Raw genomic sequence first — 21,838 nt, 5'->3', positions numbered from 1 at the left:
TACAGGAGCACAATCTCAGTAATTTATTTAGATTAGGTGGAATAATCATCCCAAATCTACACTGGCTAAAAAAACTGGGAGGATTACTTGGTTACATGTGGGGATTATTTTAATTATTTTGCTCCATCCAAAAATTGGAAACTTTAGGCATAGCAATATCCACTTGTTCCGTGCTGATTATTCCTTTCCTTAGTTTCTGAATTTGCACCTCGATTATTCTTTTTTGCATTTTTTTTTCTCTCCAGCGCTTTTGAGTCTCTTTTCTCCACGCTGCTCTTTCTTCTTCGCTTAGTCGTCAACATTTTATATATAACATATTGTCCTTATATGCTTTAAATGCGCTGAGAGCCCTGGATCTGTGTGTGCTCAAAGCCTTGACACGACTGAGTGTTTTGCTGGCCGTGGTCTTATTTGATATTGGTTGTAAGTAGGGCTTGTCTTGCAAGAATCTCATGTTTGGCCACGAAGCGTCTCGCAGGGACCTTAATCTCTTTCGTCTTGCGGGTCTTTTAAGTGTCTTCTGTGATCCTCACGTTAAGATCGTGAAGATCTCATCTCCCTAGTCTTTCTCTCCCAGGATTTTTTTTTTTTTTATAATAAGAGATATGGTATAATTTTTGCCATTTTCCAGTCCTTTGCATTTTCCCCAGTGCACAATAATTTCCTAAAGATATGTGTCAAGGGTGTTTATATATGTATTTGCTAACCTCCTTAAGAACACAAGGGTAACTATTACCTGGTCCTGGAGATTTGATTTCAGCCTTTTTAATTTAAGCAGTACTTTTCCCTCCACAATTTCTAAATCCCACAGTACCTGTTTAGTAGTCTCTTTTACTGCTGGTAGGTTTACTTACTCACTTGTGAAGACCTCAGAAAAATGTATGTTTAGAGCATTCACTATTTCACGGTCTGTACTTTTTAATTCCCCTTTACCGTTTCTGATGCAGTTCACCTCCTCCTTGACTGTTCTTTTATTACTAAAAATATTGAAAGAATCTCTTTAGGCCGCCTTTCAACTTATCCACTATATTTCTCTCTAACTGCCTTTTAGCCTTCCTAATTGCCGTCATGTTCTTATACGTCCTACGACTCACATTGCAGTTATCTGTTTTTTTTACCTTGTTTATTTTTTTTTCTAACTAATTCCAAAATTAGGTATATACCCGTCCTGCATTTCCCATTGGGATTTGTGAATTTCCCATTGGGATTAATAAAGTATCTACCTACCTACCTACCTACCTACCTACCTACCTACCTACCTACCTACCTACCTACCTACCTACATGTAAAACATTTTAAAACTTTTTCACTGCTCCTCGACTGTCTCCACACTTAAAAGCTTATCCCAGTCTATCCTCCTTTGATTTTGCTGCATCTGCTCAAAATTTGCCCTACCAAAGTTAAACTTAACAGTTTCAGTCTTAACTCGCACATTCTTCCTAAACAATTGGAATTGTATTATATTATGGTCACTTTACCCTAATGGTTCAATTACCTGTACACCCTCAATTCTATCCTGGTTATTACAAAATACTAAATCTACACAGGCTTCACACCACATTGGTGCTTTAGCATACTATGTTAAAAAAACAGTAACTGACTACTTCTAAAAACTTTTGTGCTCCGCTATTTTGAAGGTTATCCCAGTTAACATTTGGGTAGTTGAAGTCCCCCATAACTGATATCCCCCTGTAAACTTGCCCTTTTAATATTACCAAAACGGTATGTGTTGAAATTACATTATCTTATTATCTTTCTGTAATGCTTTCTAGACAAAGCCACAAATCCTTACTAAGATGGGGCTAATCATCCAACTGAAGAGGACTTGCTTTTATATACTGATTGACATAAACATCAACCCCACTGCCTTTTATTTTCAGTCTATCCTTCCTAAAAATGTGTATCCCTGTATGTTATATTAATCTCCATCTTTGTTATTTAGCCAGGTTTCTTGGATATTCAATATGACATGTTTAAATTAAACCTGCATCATGTCCAGGACTCTGGAGTTTTGTGGTAGAAGTGCAAAACCACTGTGTCAACATTTTGCTGGGCAATGCGAGTTTGCAAGCCATTGAAGCAGTATTTCTCTACATACCTTTTCCTTTTTGACACTAGGAAAAAAAAATACAAAAAATCTAAGGTGTCGTTACAAAAGCTGTGTTTCTGCGTAGTAAGCAGAAGGAGCAAATGTAAAGTTTGTTCTAAATCTTTAAATTTAGCACCTTCAGGAATTGACAGTGGTGTTCCTTGTTGGCTTTGAGTGAAAATCAAAAGATGCTCTACAACCAAATTTTATTTTTTGAAATTATTGTGACGGCTTTCAAGCAGAAGTGTGAATATGACATTAAAATAATAGTGTTTCTCATTTTCCTGCTGAAAATATGATAGTTAAATGCAACACCTTCTTTAGTGTTTATGCTTGTAACTTGCCAACCTCTGGTCTCTGGCTTCTGGTTTTAGTGAAAAAGTGTAATGAAATCAGTTGCTGAGCATTAGATAAAGATCTCCAAACTACTCTCACTCCAGCTATGTCCTGTGTCTCTTCTCTAGAGAAGCTTGACTATCACAGTGTATTTTTGACTGTTTAATGTTGTCTTCAGCATTGATGTGTCTGGCTATGAGCATTGTTTCTTTTACACACTTATTAAAGTATTATAATGAGCATAAAATGTAATAAAATCAATATTCTTGGTATAAGAAATCTTTTGGCAAACAGTATATGGCATGTATAGTATACACTGTATAATATTTAATCATGATACTTTCAGATTAAGTCAGATTTTACACAGAATTCTTTTACATGTGTAAAATGTTTTATAGTTTAGTATTCTTAGATGCTTTTCCTCATCAGTGCTGTAGTCTGGTCAACCAAACTACAGACTTGCTAAGCTTGGCAGACTACCATATGTTTATTTTTTTTTTGTCTGTGATATTTTCCTGATTTAAGCATGTACTATTGTAACTTTGGTGTCACTTTTCAAGACAGATGCTTATAGCACTTCAGGCAGTTGTAATTCTACCTAAAGCATGGTTTATTCTTGATGAGTCTGCACTGGTTATGAGGGCAGCACTGTAAAAATAAGGTTGGGCATGGTGACGTTAACTGGGTTTTTGTCACACACAGTTTTCGTAATCTTAATTCCAAGCAGCATTATAACAAAAATTAAATAGAAAATAACTTTTCATGCACTAGAAGAACTTTTTTTAGCAGATTAAATATGGAGGATATTCTGCATAGAAGTCATGACTGCAGGGCAAGCACAGCATTATAACCAAACTAGAGAATGTATCATGCTGTATACAGAGGGCATGCAGAAACCACATATAAAAGCAGTTCTTTGTTTTCAGTAGGGATGCTACAAGTAGGTTTTTTTAATGCTTATACTGATCACCAATTTCATGTTACTTGATCGGCCTATTCAATACCAATTCTGATTTTTCTTTTTTTTTTTTTTTTTCTTCTTCTATGGGCTTCCATAACACCTCAGCAGTGCCTCATTGATGCAGTAATTCATGCAAAAGGAGCCTTGACCAAGTATTGAGTGCGTACATGGAAATAGTACGCCAACAGTTCTGTATTAAAAATCTTTTTTTTTTTTTTTTTTTTTTGTCTTGTGTGATATTCTAATTTTCTGAGTTACTGAGTTTTGAGTTTACCTATAAGCCATAATCGGCAAAATTAAAAGAATTAAAGGCTTGAAATATATCACTCTGTGTGTAATGAATCTATCCATCCATCCATCCATTTTCCAACCCGCTGAATCCGAACACAGGGTCACGGGGGTCTGCTGGAGCCAATCCCAGCCAACACAGGGCACAAGGCAGGGAACCAATCCCGGGCAGGGTGCCAACCCACCGCCGGACACACACAAACACACCCACACACCAAGCACACACTAGGGCCAATTTAGAATCTAAATTTGGCCTGAAAACAAAACTTGAGAATACAATATTGAATGTAGTATTTCAATTATTTTTTGATAAAATGTTTTTGTGTACTTTGGAAAAAGATCACATATCAACATTACATAATCCTTTAAAAATAATCAATTTGCTAAAACCTCTTCCAAGATGTTGATTATGTTTAAATTGTGGTAGATCTGTAGTATGTACTCATGTACAACATAATTATGCAAATGAAGGTAACCCTCCAACCTGTATATAAAGTTGGGCTAGAAGATAGCATACCTGGACTACCAGGTTTACAAAGTTGGTTGCCTAGCAGACTATACTAAACTACTATATCATAATTAGCATTTGTAAAGTTTACACGAGTCTTAGGTTTGTTTTCTATTTTATCATCTTATTATATAACTTGTATATAAACATCTACATGTGGAAGTGTGTGTGTGTGTGTGTTTGTCCGGCCCAGAAGTGAGAGATGGAGTCGGGGTAAGGGCTCTGCCTCCGAGGAAACAGAAAACTCGCTTAGCCGCTAATAACACAAGCGAGGCCAGCACGTCAGCAGAAACGAAACCTCAGAAGATAGACAACATCGCTTAGTCACTAACATTGGCAAACCGGTATCCCCGTTACTTTTCCTGCCCCTGCTAATGCACAAGTGATGTGAGCATGTCTGCAAATCGAATCTTCCTAGGAGAATAATAGTTTCTAGGACCCCGGGCTTTTTACAGCACAGGCTTACACGGCTAGTATACACACACACACACACACACACTGTGTTCTGAACATATACCTGAATGACTTAAAAGGAAGAAAAATTTTAAAAAGAGAGGATACTTCTGACTTGGGCAATTACAGGGAGGCATTATACAGGCGTATTGCCCCAGTAGTATTTTCTGACACACCTTTGCTGAATTAGCTGGTTAATTCAGTGTTCCTGTCTTGAATTTTTTTTTAAACAAGTTTTGTAAAACAGTAGAGAATCAAGATGTCCAGTTCAATAACAAAAAATATGGTCAGATGGATGATGGTCGAGCGCTGCTGCCTCGCAGTTGGGTGACCTGGGGACCCGGGTTCGCTTCCCGGGTCCTCCCTGCGTGGAGTCTGCATGTTCTCCCCGTGTCTGCGTGGGTTTCCTCCGGGTGCTCTGGTTTCCTCCCACAGTCCAAAGACATGCAGGTTAGGTGGACTGGTGATTCTAAATTGGCCCTAGTGTGTGCTTGGTGTGTGGGTGTGTGTGTGTGTCCCCTGCGGTGGGTTGGCACCCTGCCCAGGATTGGTTCCTGCCTTGTGCCCTGTGTTGGCTGGGATTGGCTCCAGCAGACCCCCGTGACCCTGTGTTCGGATTCAGCGGGTTGGAAAATGGATGGATGGATGGATGATGGTCGGAGGAAAATAAACTCCATTTGGCAGGATACTGGAGAAAATAAAGATTTTTTTAGCAGCCTGTATAATAATTGAAATACATTTTTGGAAAAAGACCTTGAAACACTGCTACTAAGAAAGGTATCGCAGCTGTTGATTTCAGCATGTGGTCATGAAAATGTTTCAGCTAGAAGTTTATAGCTGACAGTGATAAAGTTGATAGACAAGGATTACATATTGAGAACTGTAAGGCAAATACGAGAAGTATTTGGAGAATGGGAATTTTGGTGAAAAAGTAATTTTTTTTTCTTGTTTTAATAAAAAAATTACCTTTTTTTATTTGTCATTTTTGTAGACATGCAAGTAAATTAGACGGCTTCTGTCCACAGGTATAAAGAACTATCTGTTATTAAAGATTTAAAAATTCTGTACTTTGTAGGTATTTAAGAAAAATGATAAGGATGAACCTTCCACTTCTAATCAAGTGCTGGAGCTGGAGCTAACAGAAGAGAAACTACCCATGACACTGTCCAGACAGGAGGTATTAATTTTTAAACAGTGAGGTAAAATGCATCTTTACTTTATGTATGATTATCCTACTTTATTGGATTTTTTCCCCTTTTTTGTTTGCTAGGTAATAAAAAGGTTGCGAGAAAGAGGAGAGCCCATACGTTTATTTGGAGAGTCTGATTATGATGCATTTCAACGTTTAAGAAAAATTGAAATTTTAACTCCTGAAGTAAACAAGGTAAGACTGGTTAGCTGGAATACATATGGTTTTCCTAGATTAGTTTTGATAGGATAGCTTTTACTTCCTGTCAAAAATGCCTGTGTGTGCATATTAATACTATTGGACACTTCAAAACATAGGTTGGGTTTTATGAATTGCATTCATTATTTTTCAAATAACTCACTAAAGCTTATCATTTTTTTCATAATAGTACTGCTAATAGTACCGTGGACAGACTTTGGGCATTGCCCAGATTTTCATAAACTGGGCAAAGTAAAGATAAAATGCTAAACACCATTTAACATGTACATGTAAACACATTTCTTTGCACATAAGCATTGATAGAATTCTATGCTGAAATATTTTTTACAAGCATTTTGTTGTTGTCTTAATGTGGTAACATAAAAGCAATACACATTGCCTTGCCCTACTGCCTCATGGATTTTTGGCCTGAGTTAATATCCCATGTCTGCTTGTTACCTAATTGGAGTATGTCACACTTGAGACGCATCTGTGTGATTATTCCTCCCAAACCCCAAGGTAGTGTGTTAGATTCTTTGCAGTTTTAATAGGCTCTCTGTGTGTCTATGTGCTGGTGATAGCTCTGGTTCTAGAGCTGGCTTCTGCCTTGTGCCCTATGCTGCTTAGATAGGTTCTTGCCCCACTGTAACCTTTGTGGACGACAAGACAGCAGGTGTGGTTATATAGCAGCTTTATTCTTCAGAGTCACAGTGAGCAGAGTTTCAGAAAAGCAGGCAATCAATATTACTTGACAGCTTCAGGGCTCTTCTGAACCCCGTCTGTTGGGTGGGGCAAAGTTTTATACCCCTAGAACGTGTGATTTAATATCATTATGGAATGCAACAGTCATCTCTCAAGGTTGAAGTTTTAAGCAGCTGTATTTCTAAAACAATGATCTGCTTAGCCCTCTCAAAGTACACCGTGTCCTTGACTGAAGTTTTTAAGCTTTGCAGCAAAGATATTGGTGGCTTGCAGCTGCAAAGAGAAAAATAATAAAGTAGGCAGGCGCAGGCTTTTCATGATTAGAGGAAACGGGATAAGGCAGACTCATGTGAGGAATGCTTAGACCTTGAGTCCCTTGGACAAATATTTTTCTGTTTGCTCATCAAAGCATGCTTTTACATAATTTATGATTTCGTAAAGCTTACTTCTGCTTAACTTCTCAGACATGGATTAGTACAAGGGAACGAAGAGAACATTCATCTTCCACACCGTCAGTTGCATTCAGTGTATTTGAACATGTTATGTTATAACAAAATAAGTGTGTTAGATATTAGTAAATTTCACTTTTTCTTTGATAGCAAAAAGCAGGTATTGAATATTAATCTGTAACAATATTTATCTAAGCCCCTATAAAAAGGTTTTGACAATGTGCTTTGCCTTTTTAATGGTTGCTTTTTCGTATGTATTAAGTACATGGCCAATACAATAAACAGAGTAATGAAAAAAGGTTTTAAATCAAAATGAATAATAGACGTCAATAATGTATACCTATTGTTTCTACTCAAAAATGCGTTTTACAAAATTCATATAGCAGTCTAAAATAAAAAGTGTTATTATAAATAACACTTTTCACCCTTTTTCCCCATAACCTATATGCATGAAGTCCAATAGGAAATTAGTTTTCAGTCCACTTCTCATTTGAGGTTATATTGGATCCCCGATTTCATCATCCATCACTGCAGTAAAGGCTGAATGGCTATGGGTTTGGAAATATTTGTCTTCTTCCATACCTCCTTTTGGTATCTCTTGATTGGTGGGAAAGTGGACACCCAAGCTTAGACAGAGTATACCCCAGTTGTCAATGCATTGGTTTCTGAAAAGCAATGACTGAAATGTATTCAAATTCCCTTAAATTTAAAGTCTGTAATGTGCACTTTAATCATGTGTGAATTGCTTAACTCCACAGTTTAAAATTACAAATTCATTTGTAATTTCAAACTGTGGTGCAGAGCGGTAAATCGAGGAAAAATATATCTTTGTCCCAAACATGATGGAGGGCACTGTACCTGGCTATTACATTTAAGCAAAGTTCTCAATAGTAAGAAGAAAAATCCCTTGACAAGAGATTATCTTGTATCCGTTAGCCAGAAGGACAGAATTGTTTTCTCGGCTTGAAATAATTTTTTAGAACAATCTATCACCATGCAAGGAAAGATCATCTTGATGATGGTCCAAAGATTGTACATTTGATTTCACCATAGTCAAACTGATACAGAATATAATCATTCTTTTTTCCCAAAATTGGGGAAACTTGCCTCAAGTCTTCTTGATCCATTCTACAGTTTCATCATTGTAGCAACATGATTGAGTTCTTTTCCACACATAGTGTTTGACTTTATGCAATTCCCTATTTAGAAATGTGCATAGACTTTTAGTGTGAGAGAGAGTACAGTCTATGGCCAATACAGTTTTATCATGGATCCCAACAGTCTGACCAGTCTGCTTGTCCAGACAAGTATTTACTTCATCAAGGGCCAAACCCACATATTTATCAAGTTGGTCCAGAGTTTCAGACTGTTAGACTCAAGACCTCACTGCCCATAATGTGGCAACCTTCTTGGATCTAGACATTGACACTGCTTGTCAACAGACATCACTTATACCCACTGATTGCATTTTAGAAGCATTGCAGTAATTGGGGTGGAAATGACTATATAAAATAACTGTATAGGAAAACAAGAAGTGCTGTAATGAGACACTAGTTTGTTTCCCTTACAAGCCACCACATTGCAGTGATACCCGTCTAAACACAAGGAAAAAACGTACAGGTTACCTGGCTCTCAGACATCATTCAGTTACTAACTAGATGTAAAATGGTAAAAGAGAAAGGGAATGCGAATGTTAAATGGATACAGTATATGGTATAAATATAAATTCTATACTTCAATGCAAATATTGCATACTAGACAACAAGACACAGTACTGTATTGCTAATATGAAACCCATTCTCCCTATTTCTTCTATTTGTTGTTCAAGTCTAGAATGCTTTATTTTCTGGGGTTAATCCCACATCCTCTTTGAAGTTCGTTATCAACACACACCATTTGTTTGAAGTTTTTTGTTTAACACAGAATGTTCTGCCTGCCTGGGTCAAGACTTTATCCAGGCTTGATCCTACTTTTAGGCACATACAGTACCTATTCCTTATATGCTTGATTTAATATTTTCCCTTTCTTATTCACGTGTTGTAAAATGTACCAACTCGGCTCTCATTCTTGATTGTGGATAAATGCTTTACCCCATTATTTCTAATTATGCAGTTTCAAATGATTTTTTTTTTGGCTTAGTTCTCCTAGCTCTGAAAGAGGATAATTACATTTTTAAATTTATAAATCAATGAAAGGCTGTACTGTATATATACATTTTTATATGTGAAGTTAAAAAGTGGGATGTGGTCATTTTTATAGAAATTGTAGTTTTACAACAGTCAATTTTGTGACTCTGCGTTTTACATTTCAGATTCATAGGACAGTAATTCTGTTTATAGTATGCTAAATGAAGGGACAAATCATTGACAAGCGTGGCGATAAAGACACAATTTGGAACATTCCATAGGCACAATCCTTGTATTCATGTCAGTCATAACTGCTTTCTTGCTTTCTCTAAATTATTTTATACTTGTTATATGTAATTTGTTATGGTATTCATAAAAACAGTGTTAATGTTTGTTATGCTGCAACTGTTGGAATGATAGAGACATAGCAACTGGACAGATACCCAGATACTTGTCCTTTTATTAAGGTGGATTTGAAACATTTTTTATTATTATTATTAAAAGCTCAAGTTAACCAATGTAAAAACCGCATGACAGAAAAGTTTTGGTGAATTAGGTCTAGGTTTCAAAATAAAATTGAGTTAAACTTGCTCTTTGTAAGTGGAACACAGTTTTCTTAGTTAAAGTCCAAGTTAATTTTGACTCTTAATATTTATGGAAACACTTATTTTGTCCATAGGGGCTGAGAAATGATTTAAAGGCTGCACTGGATAAGATAGATCAGCAGTATCTAAATGAAATTGTTGGAGGTCAAGAACAGGGTGAAGATGATTCGCAGAATGATTTAAAGGTTCATGAAGAAAACACAACAATTGAGGAACTAGAGGTGAGACTTTTCTGCATTTTAATTTGTAATTATTAATCTATACATAGTACATTTGCAATAGTATACATATAGTACTGTATGTTATTTCTGTATTACAAAATGTGAGTACAGTGAACAGTATAATATAAATATCAGTACTTACAAACATGTTAAGTACTGGTTAATAGTATAATATAAATAAACCTGATTCAACAAAGTACTTACAGTGGGGCAAAAAAGTATTTAGTCAGCCACCAATTGTGCAAGTTCTCCCTCTTAAAAAGATGAGAGAGGCCTGTAATTTTCATCATAGGTATACCTCAACTATGAGAGACAAAATGAGAAAAAAAATCCAGAAAATCACATTGTCTGATTTTTGAAGAATTTATTTGCAAATTATGGTGGAAAAAAAGTATTTGGTCAATAACAAAAGTTCATCTCAATGCTTTGTTATATACCCTTTGTTGGCAATGACAGAGGTCAAACGTTTTCTGTAAGTCTTCACAAGGTTTTCACACACTGTTGCTGGTATTTTGGCCCATTCCTCCATGCAGATCTCCTCTAGAGCAGTGATGTTTTGGGGCTGTCGCTGGGCAACACGGACTTTCAACTCCCTCCAAAGATTTTTTATGGGGTTGAGATCTGGAGACTGGCTAGGCCACTCCAGGACCTTGAAATGCTTCTTACGAAGCCACTTCTTCGTTACCTGGGCGGTGTGTTTGGGATCATTGTCATGCTGAAAGACCCAGCCACGTTTCATCTTCAATGCCCTTGCTGATGGAAGGTGGTTTTCACTCAAAATCTGACGATACATGGACCCATTCATTCTTTCCTTTACACGGATCAGTCATCCTGGTCCCTTTGCAGAAAAACAGCCCCAAAGCATGATGTTTCCACCCCATGCTTTACAGTAGGTATGGTGTTCTTTGGATGCAACTCAGCATTCATTCTCCTCCAAACACGACAAGTAGAGTTTTTTTCATCTGACCATATGACATTCTCCCAATCCTCTTCTAGATCATCCAAATTCTCTCTAGCAAACTTCAGACGGGCCTGCACATGTACTGGCTTAAGCAGGGGGACACGTCTGGCACTGCAAGATTTGAGTCACTGGCGGTGTAGTGTGTTACTGATGGTAGCCTTTGTTACTTTGGTCCCAGCTCTCTGCAGGTCATTCACTAGGTTCCCCCGTGTGGTTCTGGGATTTTTGCTCACCGTTCTTGTGATCATTTTGACCCCACGGGTGAGATCTTCCGTGGAGCCCTAGATCGAGGGAGATTATCAGTGGTCTTGTATGTCTTCCATTTTCTAATAATTGCTCCCACAGTTGATTTCTTCACACCAAGCTGCTTACCTATTGCAGATTCAGTCTTCCCAGCCTGGTGCAGGTCTACAATTTTGTTTGTGGTGTCCTTTGACAGCTCTTTGGTCTTGGCCATAGTGGAGTTTGGAGTGTGACTGTTTGAGGTTGTGGACAGGTGTCTTTTATATTGATAACGAGTTCAAACAGGTGCCATTAATACAGGGAACGAGTGGAGGACAGAGGAGCCTCTTACAGAAGAAGTTACAGGTCTGTGAGAGCCAGAAATCTTGCTTGTGTGTAGGTGACCAAATACTTTTTTTCCACCATAATTTGCAAATAAATTCTTTAAAATCAAACAGTGTGATTTTCTGGATTTTTTTTCTCATTTTGTCTCTCATAGTTGAGGTATACCTATGATGAAAATTACAGGCCTCTCTCATCTTTATAAGTGGGAGAACTTGCACAATTGGTGGCTGACTAAATACTTTTTTGCCCCACTGTATTCATCCAGAAACCAGATTCCGTTCTGTGTGTTACACATATAATAAATTGTTTGTGATCTGTTTTGTTTACTGTTTTTAAAATAATGGATAATTTTGTTATGAACTTTAGATATAAGGGGTCATTTTTGTGCTTGGATGTTGTCAAAACTTCTCCACCACAATGAGAAAGAAATCGAAACTGTATGGAACACCTTCTTTTATATATTGCTGCTGAAAGCTGTGTAACCAGTTATTTAGTTCAAATGGACAATTACTAAAATCACTGGGTTTAGTATAACTATTTGTGTGTTTATGGCTTTGCCTAATAAACAGCTTGAATGTTTATTTTCTTATATGATGGCCTTTTTTTTCTAAAGTTACGATTTTGTTTGAATAATGTGGAAAATAAACAAGTGTGAAAAGAATGCATTAATGCAGTTATACAAAAAGGGTAATTCTTTTTACATATTTATTAATTCCAAGTATCTGATGGTGCTTTCTGGTCTGTATGCGCAACTCTCTGACTGTACTTCATAATTTTTCTTCATTACAATCTTCAATATTTGCTTGTTTTACATTCACATGCGACTTCAAATGTTCATGTGCACATTTGTAGGGTTCATGACTATGCACAGTAGAGAGAAAAAAAAGAAGTGCAGTGCTCACAAGTTTGGGGAGTAGCTAGTATCCTACTAGATGCTTCACTGTTCTTGACCGTTGCAGAGTAAAGAGCTTTCTGTGCATTCATTGCATATTTTCATTGTTTTGCTTAATATAAAGTTTTGTGTTGAAATTATGCCATCAAGCGTAGTGCAAATCCCTCGGACGCCATATACAAGTGTGCATAGTCAGTGGTGCTTATTGAGAAATCTAAGGTGTTAGCAGAACTTTGTGCCGGAATATCGGCTGCCGCTGTTGGGTGAAAATTAAGTGTTAACTAATCGAGCAGCTGGATAGAGACCATTATCAATAGCAGCATCAAGGTTAAACATCTCACATATGCAAAGACTTTTAGGGATCTCAAGCAGTGCATGAAGCAGATGTCGGTGAACAGATTATGTCAAGCTAGTGCATCCTTCAGTCTCTAGTGCCAGCCATGAAGGGATAGAGTGTTGGAGGCAATGTTGAGACCTTGCCAGTCTCGGTGACTTCTGTAAATGTTGTTTTTTTTTTTTTTTTTTCTTCAACTGAGATGTTAGCATTAAAGGTCACACAATTCTAGTGCGTGACTAGTGAGAAAAAATGTTTTTTGCGTGTTACTACATTTAATGGGTTATTTTATGATTATTGTTTTATGAAAAGTGTATGTTATCAAAAGTAGTGTTCTGTTACAAGGAATTATATGCATTTAGTGTATTTTGAATGATCCCTTGTGAAAAAGTATAGCTTTTGGTGGTTGCCTGAAGCTAACCTCCTATTTTCGATAGGATCAGTGTATTAATGTTCTTTCTTTTGACTTTTGCATCATTTCCTGGGAACATAACCCCCACAAAAGTTGAGGATTGACTCTATTTGCTGTTAAGGTAATGGTTGCTGGAGTGGATAACATATATAGATAACCATGAATTCCTTATTAACCTTTATTTTTCTGAAATATTTATTTCTTAGGCTTTAGGAGAATCCCTTGGAACAGGTGATGACAATAAGGACATGGATATTATAAATAAAGTCTTGAGGGTAAGAATATTCACATTTAACTGTGTTTGATAACTGCTGCACTATTTGAATTTATTAAGGCTTTTTATTTTTGAGTTGGGCTTCTTCATTTCCAAATGGATGACTTGGGACATGTAAAGGTTCTTAATATTGTTTAGGTTTTAACCAGGCATCTTAATTTAGTTATTTTCCATTGGGAAAACTGTCTTGAAAACCTTAAGCAGTACAGATTATATTAAACTTGTAATTGCTTTATTAAAGAATATGATTTGCATTTTAATGCCAGTTAGTAAAACTATTAGGAGGGGTTATCCAAATTTTGGGTTAGTGCAGCTTTTATTTTTTGTTTAGTTTCTGACATAGCTATGCATTAGGAGTGTGAGATATGTATCATCTACAATAATATCTCAATTGTAGCATAGCATAAGTCATGTAGCATATTCTCAAACAAGAATACATGTTTGGGCATAACCTGTTAAACAGTTCTGTACTGAATAGTGGTAAAATCCTGCCCTGCAGATGTGTACACGCACTGAGCTTCTTTCTAAACACCTGTACCCAACTCCTCCAGGTCATGAAGTTTAAACTGCCTTGGTTTAGGGAGAGAGTAAAAGAAATGAAACAAAAGCCTTTTTTTATGCTAAGAGAAAATAAAAAGTTAAAATTACTGTTATCAGTTTAGGAGTTCAGTAGCACAGGGCAGCTGAAGCATAACAATTAATCTGTACATTTTAATAAGCGCTGCGACAGAACAAATAACTACTCTGTCCCATGTATTTGCTAGCTGGGATATACTCCAGAACCCTCTCGCGAACCCTGTTCTGGAATAAGCGGGTTAGAAAATGACTGACCATTGCTCTTTTCAATTCAAAATCACCACTCATACTTTGAGTGCTGCCTTCATGAGGCATTGGATTGGTTTAGAAATGTGACACTCGGTAAGCTAATTGTTCCCACCCAGGTTTAAGCAAACTCATGGTTGTCTTCAGATGTATATATTATACTTTTGGTACAACTAGGTAACATATAGCTTATTAATATAGGCTACTGCTGCGTGTATTAAATGCTGTAATTTTTTTTTGTTGTGCAGTATTTGACAGAACTCGTACAATATATTTGAATTTTATTGTTGCTTATATGCTGCATGATTCACCTTAAAGCCGAGCTTTTGAATGTTAATCCACGCTCTGTAATTCAGTTATGTTTAGTGTTTTGCTTGGATTCATGTTTTATTTACATTAAGTGGAGTGACCTTTGCTTTGACAATACAGTGTTATCCAAAAACAGAACTGCCTCTCAGGTTATATTTTTCAGCATAACATTGAATTTAGTGTGAAAGATCAAAGATCTTGTGGAGCACTACAACTTGCCTGAAATTGGCAGGGGCTGGCAGTGGTCATGAGCGGGCTACTCAATGAATGTACGGCACTGACTGATCAGCTCCGGCATGCTGGTAAATTGCACTGGGAACCGACAATAGCCGGTTGCGGCGTTCAATGAATGTACGTCGCCAAATATACACGGCTCCTACATGCTGGCAAATGGCACTGGGAAACGACTATACCCTGTTGCGGTGGTTTAAAGATTAAGAAGAACAAAACGGAAAACACAAGAACACTCAGCTGGAGATGCATCACAGGGCAGCCGTCAATCAGCAGCAATGAGAAATGAATAATGCTGTAGTGGTCTGGTGCCGCCAAGATTCACACCGTTCAGAAGACGGTGATTTATTTGTTTTTATGGTGGAGATTCCAGGGACGCACCCAGCCTTGACCCGACCCGCACACACTCGCAAACAGACAAAAACAAGTCAGACTGGTAATCAAACGGCAAATAAAGAATTTAATGAAAACGACACCACCCCTGTTCCCCTTACATTGATTACACATTAAATACAACAAAGCACCAACAAAACACACACAGTAAAGTCCATGAAAAACTGTAACGGATGAAATGTAATGATGAAAATAGATAGTCCAGAGATCCGCATGTTGAATGGGAATGTAAAGATAGTCCTACCGGTAGTTCCTGAAATGGTGCAGACGGGTGGACGGGTTCAGGAGCGCTCCTTTCTTCCCAGGATGGCAATGAATCCACTTACTGTCCTCATGTATACATGCAGACGGTAGGCAATCCAGATCCCAACCATGAAACGACCCAGGACAAAACAAATAAGTACAGGTAACCCAACAGAAGGCAGGCAGAGAGACAGGAACTTGAAACACAAATTACAAAAACTTTTTTTTTCTTTCGGTCACCGGCCCCCTTTTTTAAAAGCTGCGCTGACATCCTTTGACCCCCAACAGCCCCAGCACCCTCAGCCGAAAACCAATCAGAGACTGCAGGGACTGCTTGGAGTTACAGTTTCAAATTCTAATAGAGTACAACGCTCTCGGATTGGCTACTTTCACCATCCCAAGTCGCATTTTCTTCTACGGTTGCTTCCTTTTCTCTCTACAGTAAAGTATTGCAAGGAAAAAAGCCATAAAAAATTGCAGAGGATATTTGCAGTTTCCGCTAAAAATTATTAGTTAGGTTCTAAGGAAAAATCCGCGAACGACTGAGGCCGCGAACCCTGAACCGCGTCTTCGCGGGGGTCTACTGTAAATGTTAACATTCTGTGTAGATAAATATTTTGTATTGCATAACTTAAGTAGTGAGATGATAAACTAATATAATGTACCTGTCAAACAATGCTGAGTGCTGGGGAAGCAGGATGAAAGGGGGAAATATAGGTGTGCCCTAGGAGTACTAGTCTGGTGTCCCTCTTTAGGTTCCCCACTGGAAGACATAACTTCTGCAGAGGATGCTAAAGCGTTTCATATCCACCATCCTAATAAGTTAGAAGCAAGTAGTTCCCTAAGTGAGAAAGATACTAGACGTGTAGCTGAGGAGTGATTAGGGCAATGCAGAGTTGGGGAAAATGGATTAGCCACCCTTCCTGGTTGAATGAATGACAAACCTTTTTAGAATGCCTTGTTAGGCAGTGAAGTTGTGTATCCTTTTGTTTATTTTATATCATGTTACGTCTTCATCCATCACCCTTTTCTATATTTGCACAATAAAGTAGCACTTCTTGATTATTTTTACACTTCATGGCATTATTCTGGATGCCATGAGAGTGCCTACAAATATTCGTAGCTGGTTTCAGCACCTGTTGCAATACAGAAATGGCACAACACTTTTGTAACACATTATTGTAAATGACATTCTAATATCCTTTAAGGGAAAGATCACTGTAATTAAATTACTAGATTTACATACAGCCTTTCTTTACTATTTCATAGGCTGAAAAATTACATTGGGTTTTCCTGTCCTTGCCTGGTTTATTTCATATTTTATGAAAGCAATTTTAATATGTATAGAAATGTGCTGACAATACACCATCATATTCAGATGTTAAATATGGTGTTCAGCAAGGTTTCAGTTTACATGCTTCCATGTATATACATGTTCCATTCATGTTAATCAGCTTGGAACTACCACTGTGCGTTACAACAAATCTTTGCCTTAATATGTATGCATAATGCAATTAGTAATTTGTGAAGTAGTAATTGCATTTTACCAGTGAACTTGTTACTTGGCAAAGAGTGATACATAAAAATATGAACTGAACTGAATTAAATCAAGTAAAGTGCAATAGGAGCAAAAGGTCCAGTAATCATGTTCTTTCAACTTGGATCAGATGTCCACCTCTGTGATCCTTTTGAAATCTGTAAGCTCCTGAAAATTGATAGCATATCCCTTTTGATTTTTCTTATGTCCCTTTCACTTCCATTTGTCCAGTATGGGTAGTTAATGAGTAAACATACTCCAAGCAGATTGAGATAACAGATCTTTTCTTGAGCCGTCTTCGACCATGTGTGGCTGATGCACTGAAAAATTTGGCTTGAAATGTCAAATACAGTTGTTAGCAGTATAGCTTAGATCTTTGACTCTTGACAACCAGTTTTATTTTTTCTGCATCGTATTGAAAAGAAGGAAATTCAGAAGACAGATAATAAAATATACAAAATATGTGCACACTTTTTAGCAGTGTGTTTTTGTAATCTACAGATGCTGTTTAAATGAAGATCAAATCTTGATAAGTTCACAAGTATATCGTTTTAATTCTTAAGTGTTATTTGCATATGACAGTTTTAAAATGTTTTGGTGAACATGAGAGTTAATACTTTGCTGAAATTTAGTCATGAATATTTTTATATATATTTTTTTTCTACTTAAGCTTTGTAATATGTACATCACCAGTAGAGGGCTTAATCCGATCATTTTCAATGCAGTTTCTTCTTGGAGTATGGGCCAAAGACTTGAACAGCAGAGAAGACTATGTAAAATGCAGTGTTCAGGGTAAATTAGCCAGTGCAACTCAGAAGCAAACAGAATCTTATCTCAACCCTCTATTCAGAAAACTTCGGAAAAAGGTATGTTCTTTTTATCAGTTCAAATTGAAAGTGAAAATTAAATAGATTTTTATTTGTTTTCTCTATACTGTAGTTTAATAAGACTTTAAAGATCAAGAGAAAAATATAAAATACACATTTAATATAGCATTTAATAGCAAATTTTAGCCTCTGTAAGAAAGTATGTAAATGTAGTTATTTTGCCATTATAGGTTAAAGATGTATTACTTTAAAATAAAAAGACCAGGTAAGTCTCCTTAAGAAAAAATGTCTGGTTTGTCAAAAAATGCATGATTACCATAGTATTGCTAATGTAAACCGGAATATTTTGTACCAGTTGGAGTAGAAACTGATAGGTTCTTAGCAAAACCAGCACCTTTTTTGAGGAAATGTTTGAAATGTGTCTTAACTTACCTAGGGTTTGCTAAATGTATCCATTTAGTAGATATCCCATAAGGAGGGAAAACCTGAATTATAAAATTTAAGTCGTGATTTGCAAATACATATTGGATATTGGTTATGTAAAGACTCTTTATTATATAAATGTATTTACAGGATTTGTTCGGATATTTAAGAACAAATTAACATGAATGATATCACCATGTATTAATGTGAAAGGGTTGAACAGTTGTATAGTAATGAAAAAGTAAACATTTTTAAAAGGATGTATTACTCATAGGGTGAGGGGTTTGGTCCTGTGATGGACTGGTGCATCATCCAAAGTGGTTTCCTTCTTTGCACTCAGTGCTGCCAGGAAAGTTTATGGATTCTGTAACCCTTAGTATCAGCAGTATAATGTGATGATGGCACTAGGGATCTGTTTTTAAAGGAAGTATCTCAAGTTTTAACTTGCTTAAATTTCCACAGTAGCCATTCTTAATCAAGACTGGTTTCATGATTATACCTGTGATTGCATTGTTTCTTATCAAATCATTGCTTTCACCAATATTACAGAATTTCGTATGAAGCTAATATTAAAAGAAATTAATCCATTTGTTTAATACTTACTACTACTGTAATGCCATTATGGCACTTTCTCCGAAGACAGTAATAATTATAGCTGCCTAGGCAAAACACATTGCAGTTTACTCACTTAAGCCTGTTCCGTGAAAATAACATGTTCAGACTCTTGTGTATTTATTTCTGGTATACCATGCTTTGCAGCAGATGATTTCTTGCCCCCATAAAGTGCTGACTCTTATGAGGTTTTACTGGTTATTTTATTACAGCAAGTCTTACTTTTACCACCAATAACATTTTTCAAAGATATCTTATTTATCTCGAAAAAATTGCTGCTAAAATACGAAAATAGTGAAATATGGATCACTCATTAAATTTTGTTAGCTGGAACTTTGGGTCTAAATCACAATCTTTCGAGTGAAACAGTGCTCATACAACTTACCTCCTTGAGTGCCAAGGTAGTATTTTTTTTTTTTTTTTTTGCAGGTGACCTGCATAAAAAATAAGGATCTTGACTGAAAAAAAGAATTGTTGGTCAACTTTTACATTCAAGGTATAACAAGAAGACCAGATTAGTGGAAGTCCTAATTAGTAAAGCAATTCCGGCTGTAGCCACTGACATAGTACTGAATGGTGGGGAATCTGTATGGATCTAAATTGATTTGTGCTGATGTATGTGTACTGCATGCACATAGTAAACAATCGTGGCAAAGTGAATGCCTGATATGACATCTTATAACTCAATATGGCTGAAGATTTTAACTCTTTATCAAGTTCAAATCTTGATAGGTATTCACCAGCTACAACAACAATATCTGAAACTGAGGACATGAATTCATTTTTAAGTATCATAACCTTCTTGACTTGTGGAGATATTTATACCTGTACCCAAGAAACTATACTTTGTTCTGTCCAGTGCATTATGACTGCTCTTGAATGGACTACTTTTTATTGATTATATCTTGCTGCCCTTGCTTGTCATGCAAATAGGATGCTGCTGTTATTTCTGACCATGTTTCTAAGCCAAGTTTAAAGTATTTAAATCATGACATTGAATCTTATTTTCCTAATTGTAGGAATTATTGACTTATCCAAAAATGTGTTTTTATGATTGTTTATCTTAATTTAAGAAGTCTTGTCAAGTAAATTTTGCTTACCCCTTTGGCAGATTTTTTTTTTTTGCAAAATGCAAGCAATACAACTCACGTTATGTTTTGTCTAGTTTTTGCATTTTGGTTTGTCTAGTTATATTTTTGCTGTGTGTTGCCAAAATCTTTATGCACTTTTAGTATATTTCGCCACTAGTGACTCAGTCTAATGCAGCAGAACAACAAAAATACCTCCAATAACCTATGCAATAATAAAAGTGAATACTCACTAAGTGGCTCGTTTCTAGTTAACAAGGATAGGCATTTTGTCATTGTAATATTTTTAAATTTGGAAATCCTAACATAGTATTCAAATGTTAATAAAGTAATTTTTAAAATAATATGAAATTTAATGTTAGTTGGTGGCGCAGTGGTAGCGCTGCTGCCTCGCAGTTAGGAGACCCGGGTTCGCTTCCGGGGTCCTCCCTGCGTGGAGTTTGCATGTTCTCCCCGTGTCTGCGTGGGTTTCCTCCGGGCGCTCTGGTTTCCTCCCACAGTCCAAAGACATGCAAGTTAGGTGGATTGGCAATTCTAAATTGGCCCTCATGTGTGCTTGGTGTGTGGGTGTGGGTGTGTTTGTGTGTGTCCTGCGGTGGGTTGGCACCCTGCCCGGGATTGATTCCTGCCTTGTGCCCTGTGTTGGCTGGGATTGGCTCCAGCAGACCCCCGTGACCCTGTGTTCGGATTCAATGGGTTGGAAAATGGATGGATGGATGGATGTTAGTTGATGAGTTTCCTATTTCGAAGCAGGGAGCATGCTGATCCTTAGAAGGATCTTTCCAGTTCAGATCTGCATAGAGCTTGCATCATCTTTACCCCCTTTCCTGTTCAAAGAGAACTGTCTACCAAATATGACGTGTACTGCTCATTCCACTCTTGCTTTTCTACTATTTACTTTTTTTTTGTTTTTTTTTTTTTGAAAAGGGTTTAAATGTGGCCAAGCCAGAAAAAGTCAAGTATACTCTGCCTCTTCATTGTCTAATTGAACTATGGGGTAGGAATTCCACTGCCATAACTTTTCAGGTGAAAACACAAGAACAAAAACACTTGCAATTTAATAATAGTTTTACAAGACTGTGCTCTCCTTGCCTGTATTTCTGTAGATCATGAAAGATAGGTTTCATGACCAATGTTATAAAATTTTCTTATCTGTGCTAACACAACCATTTTTGCCAGTGTGATACAAAATGCCTTACTCTAGTATAAATTACATCCATCCATCCATTTTCCAACCCGCTGAATTCGAACACAGGGTCACGGGGGTTTGCTGGAGCCAATCCCAGCCAACACAGGGCGCAAGGTAGGGAACCAGTCCTGGGCAGGACGCCAACCCACCGCAGAGTATAAATTACACTCCATTGATATTCTTTTCTGCTTTATAGTTGTTGAACAAACTGGCCCTAGCCTAAAAGTACTCGATTATGTTTACTTCTTTTGTAAGTAGCTTTGGGTAAAAGCGTCTGCCAAGCAGATAAATGTAAATGTTTTCTCTGCCTTCTCAAAGCAAGACTGAAGACTAGGTCCCCATGCCATAAAGCCCCAAAATTCCCTGTCACAGGAGTGTCAGAGGCTGGTGCTGCACTCTCACCCTGCTTAGGAGTTCTCAATACTTTTGCTGGTTTCCCTTGTCTCCAGGTCTTATGTCCGGACAATTCACCTTCACCTCTGCAAATGGTAATTCATTCTAGCTCACCTGGGCCTTTTTTTGTTTGTCTACCACCATCCACAAAAACCAACCCACCCCCAGACCACCAAACCCGACTTTTTTGGCTTATGCAACTGCAT

At 37.1% G+C, this 21,838-nt stretch overlaps 1 protein-coding gene across 2 annotated transcripts in view; it reads left to right on the top strand.

Annotated features, from left to right (window-relative positions):
- The window catches only part of prpf18 (PRP18 pre-mRNA processing factor 18 homolog (yeast)), a 46,058-nt gene that overhangs the window by 7,483 nt on the left and 16,737 nt on the right, over nt 1-21,838 (top strand). For both annotated transcript variants that reach the window (XM_028815158.2, XM_028815149.2), the window contains 5 exons: nt 5,711-5,812; nt 5,906-6,019; nt 9,979-10,125; nt 13,498-13,566; nt 17,826-17,966. In XM_028815158.2, coding sequence (XP_028670991.1) covers nt 5,711-5,812; nt 5,906-6,019; nt 9,979-10,125; nt 13,498-13,566; nt 17,826-17,966 — 573 coding nt within the window. The remainder of the gene's footprint in view (nt 1-5,710; nt 5,813-5,905; nt 6,020-9,978; nt 10,126-13,497; nt 13,567-17,825; nt 17,967-21,838) is intronic.

Source organism: Erpetoichthys calabaricus, chromosome 1 (genome assembly GCF_900747795.2).
Source record: "Erpetoichthys calabaricus chromosome 1, fErpCal1.3, whole genome shotgun sequence".
Taxonomy (NCBI): domain Eukaryota; kingdom Metazoa; phylum Chordata; class Cladistia; order Polypteriformes; family Polypteridae; genus Erpetoichthys; species Erpetoichthys calabaricus.
This window is presented reverse-complemented; position numbering and strand designations above follow the sequence as displayed.